This window comes from Kogia breviceps, chromosome 10 (assembly GCF_026419965.1).
Source record: "Kogia breviceps isolate mKogBre1 chromosome 10, mKogBre1 haplotype 1, whole genome shotgun sequence".
Taxonomy (NCBI): domain Eukaryota; kingdom Metazoa; phylum Chordata; class Mammalia; order Artiodactyla; family Physeteridae; genus Kogia; species Kogia breviceps.
In genome coordinates, this window is record NC_081319.1 from 87,270,016 (window position 1) to 87,291,101 (window position 21,086).

The 21,086-nt window shown below is 40.6% G+C and overlaps 1 protein-coding gene across 9 annotated transcripts in view; it reads right to left on the reverse strand.

Moving 5' to 3' along the window:
• Window positions 1-21,086, reverse strand: part of CARMIL1 (capping protein regulator and myosin 1 linker 1) — a 326,341-nt gene that overhangs the window by 16,532 nt on the left and 288,723 nt on the right. For all 9 annotated transcript variants that reach the window (XM_067006576.1, XM_067006574.1, XM_067006577.1 and 6 more), the window contains 4 exons: window positions 14,559-14,625; window positions 14,141-14,337; window positions 5,594-5,706; window positions 55-490 (listed from right to left, as the gene is read on the reverse strand). In XM_067006576.1, the coding sequence (XP_066862677.1) occupies window positions 55-490; window positions 5,594-5,706; window positions 14,141-14,337; window positions 14,559-14,625 (813 nt within the window). The remainder of the gene's footprint in view (window positions 1-54; window positions 491-5,593; window positions 5,707-14,140; window positions 14,338-14,558; window positions 14,626-21,086) is intronic.

The window sequence follows — 21,086 nt, forward strand, 5'->3', positions numbered from 1 at the left end:
GTGGAGACAAAAACGACAAAGGCAACCAAGTCAAAACAGACCCTCCTCCCTTACCTTCAGTGAGCAAGCAGCCTTGGCTTTCATCTCCTGCTTGGCCTTCATCTCCGCCAGCAGCCCACTGCCCATCATTTGGACCCTGTACCTTCGCCCTCCTTGGGGGCTGCCCTTGCTGTCACTCCGGTCCACCTTCCCCACGTCTTCCCCTTGACTTTCTTCCAGGGAGTCAGGTGTTTTGATCTCCTCTACCCGATCAGCACTGCCATTGTGCTCGGCTGGCTTCGTGTCCTTCCTGGGGGTGTCCACAGCTGGACTTCTGACTCCTGCCTTTGGAGAGGAGAGTTCTTCTGTCATCAAGACTGCTGGTGACCGCTCAGGTCTGGTCCGGGGTTTGATTAAGTTGAGAAAGCCACTTTTCCGAAAGTCTCGCTTTTTCTTCTCGTCTCCTCCTTCACTAAGTTCATGGGACTCTGAGCCTCTTGCTGACCCTCTCCTGTGATTCAAAAGAACAAATCCTATTGGGTTTACTGTAATTAAAGCTCCAGCAAGAATCAGTCAAAACAGAAATAGGGAGATTGCTGCTTATATAGCAACCATTCTGAAGCATTTAGAGAAAAGTTGACTTTGGAAATAGAAAGGAATGTTGAATATCATCATACCCACACAAGTCAACAATGGGAATCTGATGTGACTGGGAGGACTGAGGGCAGAAATGAGTTTATGTTTAAATGCTCTGGTCAAGTGCCTCTCCACTCGCAGGAACTTCCAGAAAAGGTGGCTCCACCCAAGACACAGGTGGGCGACGGACTGCCTTATTTAATTTGGCAGGCACTGCAAAGGGCCAGATTTCCCCTTAAGCCCCTAAAATCCTTCCATGGTCATTAGATAACATCTGAAATCCTGCCCTAAGCGCTCAAACCAAGATCCGGATCCCTGCTTACATGTAATACCACTGAAAGAGGCAACAACATGAAAAAGCAGACAGTAAGCTTTGGTAGAGGTGTGTCAGGAAATGGATGGGGAGAAAGTGTAAATGATGTGAGTTGAGTGGGAGGTATCATCACTGCCTTTCACTTAAGGGATTGAAAAAAGAAGGAAAAAAAAAAAAAAGGCATAAGCCCCAGAGGGGAGAAAAGGCAAGAACAACAACAGTTCCATCGGAAGCCAAAATAGTTAGGAGTAAAAACTGACTTAATCTGGGAAAGCTGACCTCTAAAGCACTAGTAGGCGAGGCCCTGAAGCAAATTGATTTCAGGTGCAGGGGAGCAGAATGTGCCACCCCAAAATATGCCTCTTTGGCACAGGATTATTTGAGGCTGATTATTTTTAAGGTACAGCAGACACGGGAGAAGCTCTGAAAACAGAGTAGTTACCCTTTTGTAAGAGAAATTTACATTTCTAAGGAAAACCTCCATTTGTAAGGGTGTATTCCTTTCAGTACCAGGAAAAATGGAATCACTAAATCCCTAGAAATTTATCAATGGAGAAGGCAGGGACTTAAACCTGCATAATGACCTTACCCTTGTTTTTCCGGTTCAGGATAACCTCCCCAAACTGTCCCCAACCCCATCTTTCTTCTGTCTTTAGCTGAAGATGGTATTTAAGGTGGTAGTGTGGGCCATTTCAGGGAATTATTGTTTTCCTTGGGATCTTCCATGTATACAGGGGGTATACATGTTAATAAACTCCATGAAACAAGAATAATAGAAAAATGTAATAGCATAAGTGGAAGACTCAAGGTTAGAAGATAAGACTGAGGAAACTGCACAGAAAGTTGATGGGGGGAGGCTAAGAAAAAGAATGAAGAAATAGAAGAGAAACAGTTGGAAAAAAAAAACAACTAGTGGATTAATAGAGGAAACAATAATGGGAGTTTAAGAAAAAGAATATAGAGAAAAAGGAAGCAAAGAAATTATAAAAGAAATAACTCACAAAAAACTCCAGAACCAAAGAATATAAATTCCCAGATTGAAATGGCTCATTCGTGCCTAGCAAATGGATTTCAACAAAACAAAATCAAAAAACCCACATAGAAGATATCATCATAAAATGTCAATATACCAGGAGCAGAAAGAAGATCCCAAATGCTTCCTGAGAAGAGGAAAAAAAGAACAAGCCACAAACAAAGGATCGGGATTCAAGGTGACACTGGATTCTTAGAGCAACACTAGAAGCTTGAGGATACTGGGACCAGGTTTTCAAAATTCTAAAGAAAAATGGATTCCAATCTAGAGTTCTATACCTAGTCACACTATTAAGCAAAATGCAAGACATACGCATTTCAGAAACTCACTTCCCATGCTTCCTTTCTCAGCAAGCAACCCGAGGAGGTGCTGCACCAAACAAGAGAGTGAAGTAATAAGACGACAACCGGGCCAAAGGAAACAGGAAAGACACAGGAATGAGTGAGGGGAGGCACCTAGCAGACAGCGAAGGGACATCCCAGGAGGACAGCAGGGAACGAGGCCTACAGGTCACCCTGGGGCGATCAGAGAGCAGTGAAGGATGTGCCCAGGAAGATGAAACTGAGAAGACTTGAGGAAATTTATACCTGTACTGGAGACTTAGGAGATATGTCAGAGATAGGAATACAGAAAACTAAGCGAATGCAAAAGGAAACAATTGTTAACTCCAGGGAAAATAAAAAGTTGTATAGCAGATGAACCTATTTGCAAAGCAGAAATAGAGACACAGACATAGAGAAAAAAACGTATGGACACCATGGGGGGGTGGGGGGTGGGATGAACTGGGAGATTGGGATTCACGTATATACACACTACTATGTATAAAATCGGTAAGTGATGAGAACCTCCTGTAGAGCACAGGGAACTCTACTCAATGCTCTGTGGTGACCTAAATGGGAAGGAAATCCAAAAAGGAGGGGATATATGTATACGTATAGCTGATTCACTCTGCTGTACAGCAGAAACTAACACAACATTGTAGAGCAACTATATCCCAATAAAAATTTTTTTAAAAAAAGTTGTATAGGAAAGGAAATGTAATCATACCATACTGTATAACTCAGCTGTGAATATTTACATTCTTATAATGAAGTAAACATTAAACACTGATGTAACCAACAGTTATGACATAACTAAATGAGATGGCAGGAAGAGGAAAAGTGTGTGTGTGTGTGTGTGTGTGTGTGTGTGTGTGTGTGTGTGTGTGTGTGTGAGTTTGCCTGCATGCTTTTGGTGGACAGAAGGGTCAGACTGTATAAGGGCTAAAGTATCATCCTCTATATAGTAAGAAGCCACCAGTTATGGTTACTGTTTAAAACTGAAAAATAAGAAATAGCAACAACAACAAAAAAGAAATATGGAAGCAAAATCAAAAGTAAACAGCTAAAGGAACAGGAATTAATTGCCTCTGGGGAATAGGGAAAGAAACAGCCCCCCACCTTTTTTGGTTAATAAAAAGCCTTGAAGAACATCTGACATTTTAAACTATGAGGGGCATGTGCAACTTTGATTTTCAAACCTCCTTTATACAACTTGATGGTCTGATCTGTGCCTACACTTCTATGTAAAAAACTGACAATGATCTGTTTTTATATAACAATAAAACAAATCACAACTTTTAGTAGATTCCATCATTATTTGACAAAAATTGATGTACCTAGTTCTATGTGTGCACTTGGACATGAAGATAATCCTCCTAGAGCAGTATCTTTGCAGAAAGTGGGTTTCACACCTTATAAAGTCTGCCCAACTTTCATTCAGAGCCCATTAAAGAAGGAGGCAGCTTTAAGGGCAGAGGACATCACACTGGCGGTGACACCACAGATGATCTAGATCTAACGCGCACAGATCTCTCCACTAATTCAATTTCCAAAGTTTGGGAAGAGGAGAGCCTACAATATTATCTGTTTATACAGATACAGGCCAAGACTGTCTTGATTCATTAAACCAATAGTGACTGAGGGCAGATGATACATTATGGGCTGTGTCAGATACTGAAGTTATAATGAAAAATAAGACCCAGGCATTGTTTGTGAAGAACAGCATCCTTTGGGAAGAAAAGACTTGAAAGCCAGTCATTAAGAAGGATTTTCCCATTTGGCTCAGTTTATGCTGGTATTGCTTGAATCTTTTGCGCTGAGAATATGTCCATCTATTCCCCACGCTGTAAAAAAATTAAAAACCAAACAAACTCTGGAAGGATTATGTTGCCCTAACAGGTGTGTGCAGAGGATGAAAAAAAAAAAAGGCGGGGGGGGGGTTGACTCAGCACTAGAGAAAAAGCAATTAATTTGGGGGGTTGGGGGGTTGGGGAGGAATAATCAGGGCTTTCCCCTGACTACAATAAATGACATTTATTTTGAATAAATGACATTCACATTGGATCTTAAAGGAGAGGAGAATAGAATTTTCCCTAGTATGCCAAGCTTCAAGTGTCAAAGAAGACAAATAATTGGGTCCTAAAGCTTATAACGTTAGGTAAGTTATACTGGTGTGGACACAAAAATTTAACTTATTCCCACCTCGCCATCCTGTTAAGGCAAGATAAGGCACATCAATCTATAGAATGGATTAGATTCTTCCTTCCCGGTGCCTGGCCTGTTCACCCTCAGCTTATCAGGATGGTTAAATTCGTTCTTGAATTTGATATCTCAAGGTGAGGAATACTTTACAGACACAAATCCATATTCAGAGTACTGAATATTCAGAGTACTTGGGGATGGATCTGCATATAGTTGGGGATTAAGTAACTTGGTACAAGTCATGCTTAAAGGCTGGAGTGTTTAAATTAAGCTCTTAATAAAAGTACTATTGAATTGTCTTTAAGGAAACTCCATGTTGTTAATAAGAAAATACAGAGAAAACTTTTTAGAGGCTAACTCTGAAGCCTCTTCACTAATTGTTGTCATTTTGACAGTGTCTGGTAAAGCTGTGCCATTTAGCAATGATATAGGGCCCCCAGATATATCAAATTATGAACGTGAGGAATTTTAAAATACAGCTGACCCCTGAACAATGAGGGGGTTAATTCACATATAACTTAGAGTAGGTCCTCAGTATCCGAGTTTGTCCACATCCACAGATCAACCAACCACAGCCTGTGCAGTACTGTAGTATTTACTGTTGAAAAAAATCCACAAATAAGTGGACCCGTGCTGTTTAAACCTGCGTTGTTCAAGGGTCCACTATAAGTAATTTCAGCCTGCCAACGCCCACTGTCCTAGATATACCCAGGTGAATGTGATGATGCCCTAAAAAAATACCTTGGGGAGGTACATTTTGTGGTCTGATTTAGAAGAGTACAGTGGTCCTTCAACTTGAGCGTGCCTCAGTATACCCTGGAGGGTTTATTAAAACACTGGCTGCTGGGCCCCACCTCTAGCTTCTGATTCAGTATGTCTGGGGTAGAGGTTTGAGAATTTGCATTTCTAATAAGTTCCCAGTTGATAGTGATGTCGCTGACCTGAAGATCAAATCTGCAAACCACCAGAACAGTAAATCCCCTGCAAAATGTGTCCATTTTATATACTTATATGAAATAAGAGCCTTAGTACATACTAAGTTTACTTGTAATTGTTAGTAATTTAAATATGAATTAAATAGTATGATTAGTGAAATGACTCTGAACTCACTTGGAATCCATTTTGGTCACCTTCTTGGTGAAAAATTCATCTACACCTTCATCCACTCTCCCCATAAGACCATTCTGTTCACCATCTTGGGAGACTAGGCTGGTAGCACAGCCCTGCAAACCAAACAGGTGTGATATTAATTTACATTCAACTTAATTCGGCAAACATGTATTGCTAGATTCAAGGCACTGTGATAAAAGCCATGGGAAGGACAAGACTGACTGACATAGGGCCCTTATATTCTACTGGAATAGAAGTCACATTACAACTGTAACAAGGGTAGAAAGAAACAAAAGTGAGAAATGCACTATAAACACAAAGCCTGCTGGAGGATTAAGTCTGACTGCTATCTCAGAAGCAGCTTGGAACCTAGCAGGCTATGAAGAGTCATGTGTTCTTGAAGCAGAGGAAGGCATTGCGGGCATATTGGTAAGGGAAGAGAGAATGCGTGAGAAAATGATACATACACTAAGTTTTGAGAACAGTAATAACTCCAGTGGTCGGGGCCTGAGGTTTAGGGATAGAGTTAACTGCTGAGTATTAACCCTAGCAGATACGAAAAATGGCCACTCCAAACACCCCCCAACACCACCACCACCTGCTTTCTTGCTTGCTTGCTGGAAGAACCCTGATTTCAAAATGGAATACTTATCTGAACAAGTCAAATACATTAATCTCCTTGTCTGTGACTGGTAGCATGGGCATGTGATACAGTTCTGGTCAGTGAGTTACAAGGGGGCTCATGGGCAGGTTTTCCTGCAGAGGAAGGAATGCATTTTTTTCTGAATGGTTGTGGGAGAGCAGATGTGATGTCTGAGCTGCAGCAGCCACCTGGAGTTCAAGAGGAAGCAAACCTGAGGACAAAATCCACCATGCTGAGGATGAAAGAGCAGAACAGTGGAAACCACCTGGGTGCTTATGCTGTGCTGAATAAACTAGTCCTGGATCCCGAGACTTCTGGATTTCTTGTTAAATAAGAAAATAAGTATTTCTCATGATTTAAGTCATTTTTAATTCAGTATCTCTCATTATCTCTAATTGAATGAATACTTCCCAACAAATAATACAAGGACTGACAGTGAACAACCTTGAATCCTATGCTAAAAAGTGCGGAATTTACTTTGTAGGTGAGAGGGAGCCTCAAAGAAATGCCATGGCCCAACCTGTATTTTGGTCAGATGATTCTGGGGCAGCATGAAGGATATACTGGAGAAGCCAGGGATTATAACTAGGGAAATCTGTTCGGGAACACAAACAAAAGACTTCTGTGATTGTTTAGTCTAATCTGGAGGAGATGAGGGACTAAGTACTAGAGAAATGAGAAGAGAAGGAAAGATGCTGCCTAAGATGAGGTTAAAGTTTCCAGGCTGGGTGAATGGGAGCATCATTCTAGGGAACATAGTTCAAAGATTCAAGTTGGGGAAGAAGATGATGAGTCCAATTTCAGGCAGTGTTATTTGAGGTGCGGTGGAAATCCAGGGGCAGATGTCAAAAGCTTGAGTCTCAGGACAGAAGCTGGTGAGAAGGTATATGGAAATTATTCATCAATCTAGCATTTCTCTTTGAATGGACAACTCATAGTGAACTCAGTAACATGCTTGGCTTGCTTCTGCAATAGTGTATTAATATTTCACACAGATAGGTTGTGGGCCATTGAGAAAGGAAATGTATCTTGCCCATTCAGTTGGGCAGAGGACAAATTCCCAGGTGGTTGCGATATCTGGGCGGGATGTCTTGCCATAGAGCCGTGGGAAAGTTCCTTCCTGTAATCTTGATTTGCAAGTCTCAAGTTGCCTCTGGGCGAACCTGGCTCTTGTCTGCACAGACACTGTTTAAAGAAAAGACCCATCATTTGCTTTAAACAATCATTCACTGGTAATGTCCATTATAAAAATGAGCTGTGTGTTTGAGTTCACATTTGTGAAATGCTGAAAAATGAGCAGATAATAGGTAATAAACCAAGAACCCTGTGAAATGTGAATAATGAAAACAATTAGACCTCTCATCTGAATGGCGCTTTATAGTGGAGCAAGGCTTTCTTGTGAATTGCAAGAGAGCAGAGAATCAGCCAAGTTCAAGAATTCAGTTATGGAGAGAAAGCAGCTCACTGAATAACTTCTGTTTCAATTACAAAAGACAAAGTAGCACAGAACTTGCTTGGATTGTCATTATTCCTTTTGTAAAAGAATGGAATCTCTACAGTAATAATAGCTCCCTAAATTTGTACAGTGCTCGATAGTTTACTATTTCATCTTCACACCTACCCTTTGAACTGGAAAGGAAAGATAGCATTATCCTAGGTTTTGGTTAGTAGATCAAACCATGGCTCAGAGGGTGAGGGGTGCCCACACAGGTCACCTGACTGATGGATGAGAAGGATTTGACCCCAGGACATGTGGTCCTAACATGGGGCTTCCTTCCAGGGCACCCTTGCTTGCCCTCAGCGGCTGCCTCTCCAATTCCTCTTCCCGTTTTGAGGGGGGAAAAAAAAGTTTTACTAGTATAATTTCTCCTTTCAGACCTTTTCTTTTTTGCCTGCTTTGAAACAATTCACAGCTAGCATAAAAGGTCTCTGGGGACATGAAGAACAATGAATGGATTTCAGAGATGGAGGCACACAGGGCTCAACAAAGCAATCTGGTTTCCTGTCCTGTAGGACAGGCCAGTTTTTAGGGCTGGACAGGACCTTAGAGACCCCACCCACCACCCTGGGTCCAACCCTATCATTTTAGAGATAAAGAGACTGGGAGTAGAGAGATTAAGAGAAGTCCAGGATCACTGGGAGACCTTGAGCGAGATGCACCTTAAAATGCATCTGTTAAAAGCAAGAGGTGTCAGCAGCCTGTAAGAAGAGCAGCAGAGAAGCTGAAGACTAAAATGACCTGCGGTTTGTCAGGACAGTTCAAAGCCAAACTTTTAGCTCAATATCCAGCAAAAGGAAAGGAAAGGACATACAGACATTGGAAGTTCTCAAAATTCCATTTGATTTTGGTCTTTAATGTCAAAGAGAATTAATTTCAGACTAAAAAGGGGAGCAGAGCTATTGCAAAGGGAGAGCAGAAACCTTAGCCCTGAGCTAGCTGGAACCGACCGCACCTGTGCTCAGAAGCAGGCCTTTGCAAATAAAATCAGAAATTGCTGTTGTTGGTATCTGAGAAATAAAGAAGGTAGATTTCACACCTCTGGTGTATAAGTAAATGCTAATAGGATAATTTGTGAATGCTTAGAAGATAAACCGGTGATTATGAAGACTACAGACAATCAGACCACCCTCCGTTCTCCTCTTCCTGGATTATTAAGATGAATGCGCCAGGGCAGCACTGTAGGGGGTGCACCTGGATTTTGACATGGCAGCTGCCAAATCTCTCATGTCTCCACAGGCCGGGTGGGGCGGGGGGGTGGGGGGGGGAGTTGGGCAGGAAGGAAGGACAATTAGGTACATTAGGGACTGAGCAAAAAAACCCCGAAGAGTGCTAATTAGTGAGTTGAATAATCTTGAAATTTTATATGCATACATTAGACAGTAAGAAACATGGAAAATTAAGAGCTCGATTAAGCAATCGAGCCAGGAATAAAGGAATCCAAGAGGAAGTAAAAGAAACAAAATATAATTTTTTTTAAAAAGACACAAATTAATGAACTTGAGAGGACTAGTAAAGCTAATTCTTTGAAAAAGACTAGTAAACGAGACCTTGCAAAATTAGGAGAGAGGAATTAAGATATATTAGAAATGGAAAAATGGGACACAGCTATTGATACAGAAGAGATTAAAAATGCAAAAGAATTCTATAAACAACTAAATGAACTATCAGACTAAGTGGGCAATATCCTAGAAAAACAGAAATTACCAAAGTGGTCTCAAGGAGAATTAGGTAATCTGAATAGACCTGATGAAATAAAATTCCTATTTTATGGCAAGATGAGAAAAATTTAAACATAAAATTTTTCTCTGTCTGTTTGGACTGACCTCCCTCCCTCCCCTTTAGAGTGTATTGTGCATTCTGCCTTAACCAGACCTCCTTAGGCAATAACCTTCCTTTTTAATCTTGTAAGGGGTCAGGATGACCCACTTCTCACTTTGTTCATGCAGGTCTGGATTGTGTAAACTGTCAGGACACCATTTGACATATAACCCTTTGTCTCAAAAACTTATATAACTGTGTTTTGACCTCTAACAGGCAGAAAAGTCCTCAAAGCTTTCTGAAAAACTGTCTCCCGGGTTATAATCCTCCGGTTGGCCGAAATAGAATTTTCCATTTCTTTCTTAGATTGACTACTATTCTTTTTCATCAACAGATCTATAACAAAAGAAATCAAATCCCTAGTTTAAAAAAATCGACATATCAGCATGACATGCACACAGACAGCACATCAGGCCCAGGTGGCTTCCCGGGAGAGGAACAGAAAATCTATAATACTTGCAAACTGTTCCAGAGCCTAGGAAAGGAGAGAGAGCATCCCAACTATGTCATGAAGATAGTTGTGATATAGTGATTTACAGTAAGAAATGCATATTTGGTCTTCATCCCCATTTCTGGCACAGAGCTCCTAAACGCTTGGAATTTCCTAACTAAAGAAGGTGTTTTGGTTATGTTAATGAGGTGACTTTGGAACCCACCTAAAAATGGGGGTTGATAGCCAGGAGACCCAACCACGTGATTAGAGGGTTTGAATTTTCAGTCCCACCCCCTGCACTTTAGGGAACTGATAGGGCCCAGAAGTTCAATCAATCACCAATGGCCAGTGAGTTACTCAATTATGAGTGTGTAATGAAGTCTCCATAAAAACCCCTAAGGACAAGGTTCGGAGAGCTTCTGGGTTGGTGAACATGTGGAGATGCAGGGAGTGTGATGTTCTGGGAGAGGGCATGGAAGCGCCGTGCCCCTTCTCGCATATCTTTCCCTAAGCATCCCCTCCATCTGGCTGTTCCTGAGTTATATCCTTTTATAATAAACTAGTAATCCAGTAAGTAATGTCTGGGTTCCGTGAGCTGCTATAACAAATACATCAAACCCAAGAAGGATTGTGGGAACCTTTGATTTATAGCCACAGTTGGTCAGTATGGGTAACAACTGCCAACTAAAGATTGTCGCTTGCCATGTGGCTCTACAAGAATTAAGCCATTAGCCACTGCAGTCGCTGACCTTCAACACACCCCAAAGGAGTTCAGGGTGCAGATCAGGAATGAGGCCCTCTGTGCTCAGGGAAAATTGGCAGAACAGGCCTTCAGATAGTTAAATATTTTCAAGAGAAAATTTTATGAACCCAATTTCTTGCATCTTCCCATACTTAGAAAAGAAGCACTACAATCATTAAGATATCTGTGCCCCATGACCAGTAGCAACCTTCTACCAAGATATGTGCTTGACTGCAAGTACCTGTTCTCCAAAATCACACATATGCTGACCTTCCCCCCACCTCTTTGAGCAGTTCCTCAGAGTCTTTGGAGAGGCTGGCTCCCAGGCTATAGTCTTCAGTAAGTCCCCCAATAAAACTGAAACTCACACTGCATGCTTTTATTTCAGTTGACAGTATCCTTTATAATAAACCAGTAATAGTAAGTAAAGTGTCCTCTTGAGTATTCGGAGCCATTCTAGCAAAGTATCTAACCTAAGGAGGGGGGCATGGGAACCTCCCATGAAGTCGGTTGGTCAGAAGTACAGGAGGCGACCTGAGACTGGTATCGGAAGTGAGGGTACCGCTGAGCCCTTCACCTGAGGGGTCAGAATTGAGTTGAATTGCGGGACACCCAGTTGTTGTCCAGAGTTTAAGAATTAGCAGGTGTAGGGGGAAGGAAACCACACATTTGGTATTAGAAATGCTGAAAGTAAAAACAGCCTCCATATCTTGGCTTTGAGAGTTCTGACATCCACAAAAGCTCATTAGGGGCATTAGGGGTCAAGGACAAGCTCTAGAAAAGCTAAGATCCATTTAGGGTGGACTAAGCCTACTCAATCCACCAAAACAAAACCAAAACGATAATATTAAATGACTGCTGCTACTCAATACTGCAGCCTTCTCACCCTCCACTGGAAAATGCGGACAATTGGGCCAGTGTGGCAGCTTCACAGAGGTGTTCAACGTGAGAGCATTTTGAAAATCACAAGCTCTGTGAAACCATTAGGCAGCATATTTTCACTGTGAAACCAAGGGAGAACAAGCTGTGCACGTTTCTCAGGCTACCAAGCCTCTGGGAAGATCTATGTAGACCCGGGACCGTAATCCATTAACCTAGGACATACCCTTGTGCTACAGAGTCCCTAGGATGGAGCAGCCTGGGGTTTGCCAACCCTGTGAGTCTGAGCTTTTCTGTGGACAAGGTTGAAATCACTCTAGAATAGACCTAAGTACACTCCTCCACCAAAACTCTGTCACAGCTTTCTTCCGTTCTTTCTCGTGTTTCAAATGGGTAAAGAAAAAAAGGACACAACGTTCTCTTTTCCTGGGTCACTGACTTAATCAAGGGGAACCTTAAACCATCATGTCACATACAAGCTATACTGCTAATGACCCTCCACAGGGAAAGGGCAGGAGGAACCATTTATTCAGTAACCATGTAGAATCTGGAGTGTGGGATGCTGTCTTTTTCCCCATCTAAAAGGCCTTTCCCTTATTTAAAAAATAAAAAACTTTATTCCTCGAAGAATACGTAAACAGTGCAATAAAAAGTTAAAATCAAGTAAGTTGGAAAAGAAAACAATTTACTAAAATTTTTTTCTTTTGTGTTTTTGAAACCATGTCAAGATATTCAGAATCAAATGAGAGAAATCAACCAAATACACCCAACCTGGATCTGGAATGAGCAAGTGACTGACCATGAAGATTAACTGGTTGTGACTTTTATCCATCTACAACTCCACTCATCCACCTATCATCCAATGAGTACTGAACGCCTGCTACATTGTATTGAATAAATTCGAACTGAGCTCTCAGTATACAACCATGGATAATAAACCACACACCTTCCTACATAGAGCTTATACACAAGGAGGACAGCGTGCTTAGAAAACACTGTACGGCGAGGGCTGTAACAGGGTAAAAGCCAGGCACTGGGGGAGCAGGGCCTCCATGGAAGGTTGCTCAGGCTGTGCACTGTGCACTAGTGTGGGAGAACAACCTTCCCTGGAGTCGTGCACCCCCAGCCATGTGGGAGAACAGAGGCAGAGACAGGGAGGGCTTCCTGGGAGAAGTCTTGCCTCAGTGGAGGTCTGCAAAGTGAGTGGTTATCCACCTAGGAGCTAAGGGTAGGGGGATGAAGGGGTGGGGGCAGGGGAAGCAATGACAAAAAAGGCTGCATCACTGGAGGCCTGAAACAGGGTGAGAGTGAGGGATGCAAGGATGATGAGGGGAAAGGAAGAAGGGGAGGAGCAAACAGGCATGGCAGTGGGGAGTGGTGTTCGGGATCATATCCAGGTTTCTAGCTTGTCGACTGGTGATGCTCCTTGTGGGGCAGGGCAGGTTTGTAGAGAAAGATAGGCTCCCAGTTTTGAATCTGTTGAACCTGAGGTGTTCCGGGACTTTAAAGTTCAGGAGGCTGGTGAACATCTGAATATGGAGTTCAGCAGAGGAGGCAGGAGTCAACAACAGGGAAACTGAAACCACGGGTTTAGATGACATCACCGAGACAAATAATACACTCAAAGGCCAGGCAGAGGAAAACTGAAAAGGCATCACTGGAGAGGTGAACAGGAAAGAAAAGAGAGTGATGACTCGGAGGCCCACAGAAGGATGGAGCTTTCTGGGTCAAGTAACTGCTGAGATGTCAAGTAGGCTGACAGCTGACAAGTGTCCACAGGATTAGGTTAGGAGTGACTTTGGCAGGGTAGTTTCAGAGGTGGGTAGGTACAGAATGAAGATTTTGGTGGGTTGCAAAGTGACAGGAAGGTGAGGGAGAAAGACCACAGGCAAAGACAAACTTTTTCAAGAAGTCTGACTGCAAAGGAGAGAAAAGACACTAACCAAAGAGAGACATGGGGTCCATTGCATTAAGGCTCCTTAGCGCAAACAATTCAGTCCTCTCCTGAGCAGAGAGCAGGAAGCTGAGAAACATGCCACCTGCATGGTTCTCCCAGGTACGGCCTCTTCTCCACCACTCAGCTTGTGGGTAATCAAAAGCCAGGGCACCAGAACAGGTGAGAACAGGTGAGAACATGGAGGTGGGGGAGTATACGGGTGCAGTCCAAAATCAAATGCAAACAATTTTTAATCACAAATCGATTCTTTGATACTTATTTTCCATCTTTTCATACCCGGACACTATACAATTCTATAGATGTAGCCTTTTTATCTCACCCGAGTGACTGATATTTTTCTAACAACTTCCAAGGGGCAACTCTGTTCTAAAGAGTTGAAAACCTTCCAGTGTTGTCTTTTCCAAAATTGTTGAGCACCAAATGAGACATTTTATGTGAATATCACACACACGTAGAGGTTCCACGCTCCTTAACTACAAGCTTTCAGGTATGCAACACGCTTTTATAAGACTCTCCAGGTTTCCCTGGAGGAGGACAGGGTGAGGGAGAGACGGGGCCCCTCCAGCCCACCTACCGCTGCGTGCGTGGATTGCTGCTTCTTAGTCCGTTTTGGTCTTAACTTGGTAAAGTGCTCCAGCTTCTTTCCTTCCTCGGACGGCAAGTCAGAGATAAACCCTGAGCTCTGCTTCTCTTGTCTGATGGATGGGAAAGGCGGGTCTTCAATGTGAATTGGCACTTCTTCCAGGGCTTTATCAAGATCAAATTCCATTTCTAAAATAAAGCAAAGCCCCAGGCTGAAGCTTACTACATAGAGATGGATAAAAAAGTTCCTAAAAGTAATTTTAAGTCTATCACTGAATAGCAAACACTCATTCACAAATCACTTACTTAGAGCATCCCTAAGAAATATCCTTGAAGTGGTCCGAGGTTCTTGCTGAGGGGTGTTTCACGGTTATAAGGAAATGACTGGCATTAGCAAAATACTCACTTACCAAATGCCCTGGAAACAGGCCGCAGCATTCGGCTATGGATAGTCTTCCTTTTGGATTTAGGAGTCATCTAGCAATAAAATAAAGAAAGTACTTAGACAGGCATTCCCAGAAAACTTAACTTTCAAAGTTTAGAAACATTGTTGGGGGGGTAACATTTGGGATCAACTGTTTTACGCTCAGTATTTACTTCTTCAGAGGATGGTTAGTAACGTCTGACAGCCAGACTGAAGGGGCCAAGCCAAGACATTTCTAAATGTTTACCACCTTCTCAAATGATATAGCCAACTTCTTTCCCCTAGCCCTATTCACTTAAATTCTATTTTTATAGCTAAAAGGAACAATGAATGATATAGGATTTAACTCTAACCTGCACACAAGGATGTTGAAACAGATATAAGGAATAAGAATGAAAGACTGTAAAAATCAGTCGCTAAAAATTGAAAACACCATTATTCACTGTTCATTATCACAGCAACATCAATATAAGCAACACCAAACTCTTTGTCATCTTAATGATTTAAGCAGTTTAACTGTTTTGTTTCACACTTCTGCCAGAAAAATTTTGATCTTTACATTATGGGCAAAGACCATAGACCAAAGACCAAAGAAAAAAGTTGCCATGATTTAGAAGTCTATCTGCTGTCACTTCTCAGTAAGACATCTTTGATCCTTCTTTTCCTTTTAAAAGAGGAGACCAAAACCCAAACCATGGCCAAAACTTCTTAGAGCATTTTTCTAGCATTGGTGTCAACTGTTGATTAATCATGTTAAGTCAAACCTTAAGGAAGACATTAGCTTCTTCCTCAACGCGATAACTCGTGTCAAAGCTGGAGGGGACCTTTGTCATCACCTCCACAAACAAACTGCAAAGAAGAAACTGAGTCATGGAGATGAAAAGGACTACCACTCAAGTCAAGAGGAGCAGGGCCAGGGACAGAGCCAGTTATTAAGGTCAGCCCAGCATCCCTCGTGCCTCACCACTTGTGATCAATCAACGGATGGATTTTAGGGGTGTTCACCGCTTTGTTACTGGAAACTGGTGTTCGTGTAAACTACGATGTAACATAACTGAAAGAACTTAGTTTGTAGGCTTTCATTTCACTTAACAGGTTGTCATCTAAAGCTTTCTCAAAACAAAAAAAATCCACAGGTTGATAACAAGGTTCAAAGAATAAATTGTTTCATACTGACCTTTAAAGCAAACAGCTTTACAGTTTTCACAATCTTATGTTATTTTTAACAATAATATCCTTTTGCTATTATTTATTATTGAGAGAAAAAGGAGATTAAAAATGGTGAGCAATAGAATTGAAATCCAGACTGGTCTTCCTGAACATAATGAAACTTGCTGATTTGGTTCTTTCAAGGTTTTCTAAAGGCAGACAATCAGAGGAAAATCTTTTTATAAAGCACCGGGCTTTGCAGATTCAATGAAAATACAACCAATCCAATGCAACTGGAAAGGAATCCAGTTTCAAGATAGTTCTCCCCAACACAGGCCTTACAGTTGGTTGAAGGTGGTGTGACTGGTCTATTCATTAAGTGAAACCTCTAAAAATAATTTTCAAGGAGACACAAACTATCAAAATATATGCTGTGTTTGGTCACGAAAACTTCTTCAGTATTGTATCCACCTTGTGCACAACCTTGACAGGTAAAAGGATTAACAAGTAGCTTGGGATATAATTTCCAGCCAATTCATTTAGACAGTCACAAATAGGAAAGAAGTTTAGAAATGCATAGATTGAAGATGTCTTCCAAAATTTTTTCCTGTGACTCCTGATTAGATTTTATAAGAAAAAGTGTTTGTGGACAAAAATAATCTGGGTCAAGTTTCCCTATTTAGCCTTTATAATGAATACCAAATACATGTTAAAACATATGACAATAATGACATTTCAACTATATTATAATTTTTAAATATATAAAAAGAAATACATATAGAATTACATATAATATATATTACATATATAAAAAATAGACAGAAACTCATTTACAAACTGATGCCCAACTTTAAATGGATCATTCCGCTCAATCTAATTTTACAGACACATTGAGAAACATACAAAATCATCAGGATTTTTGATGGCTGACATTAATCAAAGGGAAACCAGTTTGCCTTTCTTGGTCTAGCTTTCTAATGCCTCAAAACCGAGTACATAAAATTTGAATATCAGAAAGATGCATTCTAATGCATTTTCATTGTTTTCCTTCATTTCATATGCTCTTTACAAGAGCATATAACTTCCAGTTGCATTCTGCATAAAACTCTCTCTGTGTTTGACATATCTGTGAATTCTGAAGTTTTGCCATGTTTGGACAGGGCCAATGGCCTTTTGCTAAAATGGTCAGAGCTTGCAATCAGGCTGGTTTCTACAATTGGTGTTAAGAACGCAATCTGGTTTTATACATTTCTTTCGATGAATGAACTGTTTTACAATCTCTTTCATGAAAAAGAATAAATATGGATTTAAGTATAACAATGGAGAAAAAAGTGAATTTTATTTCTTCATAGTTTTCTTTCTTTTCTTTACAATTGTTTCTTCCCTCCTAACAGTTTTACAGACAGTGTGGACTTGCTCAATCTTATTGGCTCATTCCTATGATTTGATTACATATAAATCTAAAGCAAGAGGAAATGTAAGAATGATATGATTATCCACCTATGTGTACATTTAGGAACACATACTGTATGTTTCTCTAGAAAGATGGTTTCTATGCACTCTCTTTCCCCTTCTCACACCTGTTGGTTAGATAAATTGAATCCTGGAAAAAAAAAATCTGGCTTTACCACCCAGATTTACATTACTCTCTTCCCTTTTGAACCAAAATGAAAGGGTTAATTTTCTCACACTATGTCTTAGTCCTTTGTTTACTCTTCCTGGACATTTGTCAATGCCTAAGTATTTTCTGATCAGAGAAATCACAAAGTGCCCAACAGATGAAGGGGGTCAGCAATGGAAGCAGAAGAGGTACACACACCAAAGGGACCCTTCACAAATCGATGTATGATTAGCACTGCCAACTATTACTTCAGGCCTAGACAAAATTACTTTGTCTTTAAAAGTGCATTTTATGAGTAGTAAGTAATTTGCAATATTCACATCCTCAGGAAGTATGAGGAACAATGTGTTAAACCCTTTAAAGTATAACTTTAGAAGGAAAACTCTAAACATAGACTTATTCTGATATCACAAACATCAGTAAATCCCCATCGTGGCAGACAGTGAATGAAATGCATGGCTCTATTTTCTAAGCATTCAAAACCAGCACAATGTCTACATTGCTCGGAAATCTTACTCATTTGATCCAATTTTTATAATGGATTTATAACTATTCTCCATGTAGCTCAAGAGTGATACATATCCACTTTCACTGTAAGTTAAGGACTAATGTTAGAACCTTATAAACAACACATTTTTCCTGTTAAACTCATTTTTAACACATAATTCCTAGACATACTAATTTTTTTTAATGAGAGTTAAATTGTTTCTATCACCAGAAAAATAGGATGGAGTAGTTTCCTCATTCATTTTACCAAGTTTGCGCAAAGAATAATAAACAACACCCTCACTCCAAAGCTCAAGAATCCTTAATTACTTTTCTTTTCCTTGAGGTTAAAAAAAAAAAAAGAAAACAAAAACAGTTGGAAAGCAGATTAGTAAAATCTTCTAATACAAGAAGGTATTACGATGCCAGTTTTCTACAACTCTGGGAAACAAGTAATATGACAAGAATCAGAAATTAAAAACCTTGGAAGTTTAAGTAATCATGTCTTTTTTTAAAAACATGAATGGAAGAAGCACTTTTCTCCTCTTGAATGTTTATACCCTCTTCATCAACACTCTGCTTGCTTTCAGGCACATGGCTGGGAATATTTTAAATTCATCGCCTGTTTTGCTAAGCTGAACCATCTTGTAAAGTTCAATCTCGTCTCTAAATTGCTGCCTATTTATTCAGGATCCAAGATGGATGACGACACTACAGTCTCCTGGGAGATCAGCCAGGCAGCACGGAAGCAAATGGAGCACAAGAATGTAAACTAGTACAGCCAGAATCGGCAGAGCCACCAAAATACTTACACTTGTACAGCAGAGAGTCTCCATGCAGCAAAAAGAAAGGAAAAAAAAAAAAATTGAATGGAAGAGGAATAAAGCAACAGCATTACAAGAAATGGGGAGGGAGAGACACCATACACAAATAAACAGAAAAGCTACATAAAAAGCCTTCATAGCAAAGGAATGAGGCAAGAATGAGGCCAAACTATTATTAGCTTAAGGCATCCAACCTAGCTTTTCTTAAGCAGAAGCACAAGTACAGCTTGAAAACTGCAGAAACTCTTCAGAGATATTATCTCTTCTGCTAAGTGCATGCAAAATGCCATCTACCAACCCCGTAAGGTATTAATCCCACTTGGGAGATAGAGATGTCATCAGTTCCAAAGGCACATGGTAGACAGAACACTGGATGGACATTAGCAAACTCCATGCAGGTGTTAGTTCTTGGGCCACAGGGCTAGTCCCAGCAACTTAGTGGGGACAACATGTCTTTGGGCACATGTAAGCGTCCCTTCTGGGGGTCTTTACATCATTCTGTCCTCCCCGCTGTAGCAGCGGCTTTGAGTTCTCTCTCCCCCTCAGTCATGAGAGCATTTCAAGCAAGGGTCTGATATCAGGACCTAGCACAGTTACCTATCTATAATATCATTAACATTGATAGTACCTTATACCTTAGTGGGAATTTAGGTCACCTTATATTTCACATTAAATCTCTAATTAAAGAATTTTTAAAACCTCATTGGTCACCATTATTAACAATTGTTAGGACATGTTTAATATTCTGAACATTTATAAAAGAATTTTTAAAAGCATAACAAAACCGAAAAAGTCCCATTGTAGAATGTCAGATCTTTGTGAAGATGGGGGGCATCTTTTCCAAACTTCCTGAAAACACACTGAGGAAGGCCACCTAACTCCATCTACCTGGGGCTGACTTTTCTCCTTCAAGTTCCTTATTTTGTGTGTGTCGATTCTTCTCAATATACAGCAGGATGAAAATACAGGGCTTCTCAGTTTGTGACTGTAAACTGGTGGGTGGCACACAAGTAAAAGGCTTCCCATAACCATCACCACCATCGTTATGATCATCCTCGGTATTATTTGCTTATCAGAAAGGCTTCCATCAGCAAGGTCCTGAAAAAGTCTCAATCCACAGACTTCTAATTTCACATTTCATTAGGCAATTTTCTTCAAAAAGACCTCATTTTATGATACCTTAAATTAGATTGAAAACAGCCTTGCTGAATGAAAGGAGAAAAAGCACAAATGTACTTTCAAATATTCCTGAATGGCCCGAAATAAAGACTCTTGCCCCTGTCTTAACTATACAAACCCTCAAAAGCTTCCTTAAAGGTGTGACTATGGATACATACATACGAGAGTTATAGCTGATGGTTAAGTCCCACAGATAATTTTAGACTTTCTCTTTGTGAAAGGTTAATTCAACATGACAAGTACTCTGTCCCAATTATCCACCTAAAGGTCATTATAAGTGAAGGTAAGGAACCTTTCAGTCGGTTCAACTCCTAAAATGACAGGCAAGCAAAAAAATGTTCCTATGAAGAGTGAAACCATGGCAACTGACATTTCAGCTTTTCAAAGGAATCAACATCATTAGTTCTCTATTCCTTCAGCACACTTTTCGGAACTCATTTACCTATACTGACTTCAGCCTCTCCCCATCAGGGCAAGGGAAGGACTAGTGAGTATAGAGAGCTCATCCTCTCCCAAGAGTATGTCCCATGCTCAAGGTTTTGGCATCTGAGAACTGAGCTCGAATCAGTTAAGGGGTTGTGGAACTTTGGCCAATGTTTTTGTAAAGTCAGGCCTAGTTTTCTAGTTTGTAAAATAAACTGTTGTGAGGATTAGCACAGAGACTGGCATATAGTGCCAGTCAACGGCCCCACAGTGCTTCAACAACTGGCAGTGATTCTGAGCATTAGTAATATTATCATTTTTTCATTTTGCGACTCCCAAGGAGAAAAACTGAGGGGAGAGGAAGCATTTATTAGTAGCTTTATAATGGCAAAAATCTGGGAACAATCTAAAAGCCTATTAAACACAGGAATGGATAACTAAAATGAAGTATATTCAAATGATGGAACAGCAGTTAAAACGAGAAAAAACTTTATATATAGCAACATGAAAAATCTCAAAAGGTAATACTGAGTGAAAAAAGCAAGCTTCAGAAAGATACACATGGTATGATGCCATTTATGTAAATTTTAAAACATACAAAATAAACACTATATACTGTTATGAATACATTTGTTTGGAACATACAAAATAAACAGAAAGCATCCGAAATTGTGACAGTGGTACTTCTCAGGAAAGGGGGAGAAGAGTGAGACTGTCAGGAGAGGTCAAATGAGGCTATAATTTTATCAATAATGTTTAATATTATTTGAGATTCAACAAATATTTACTGAGCACCTACTGTGCACTGGGCACTCTTGGAGAAGGGGCGTGG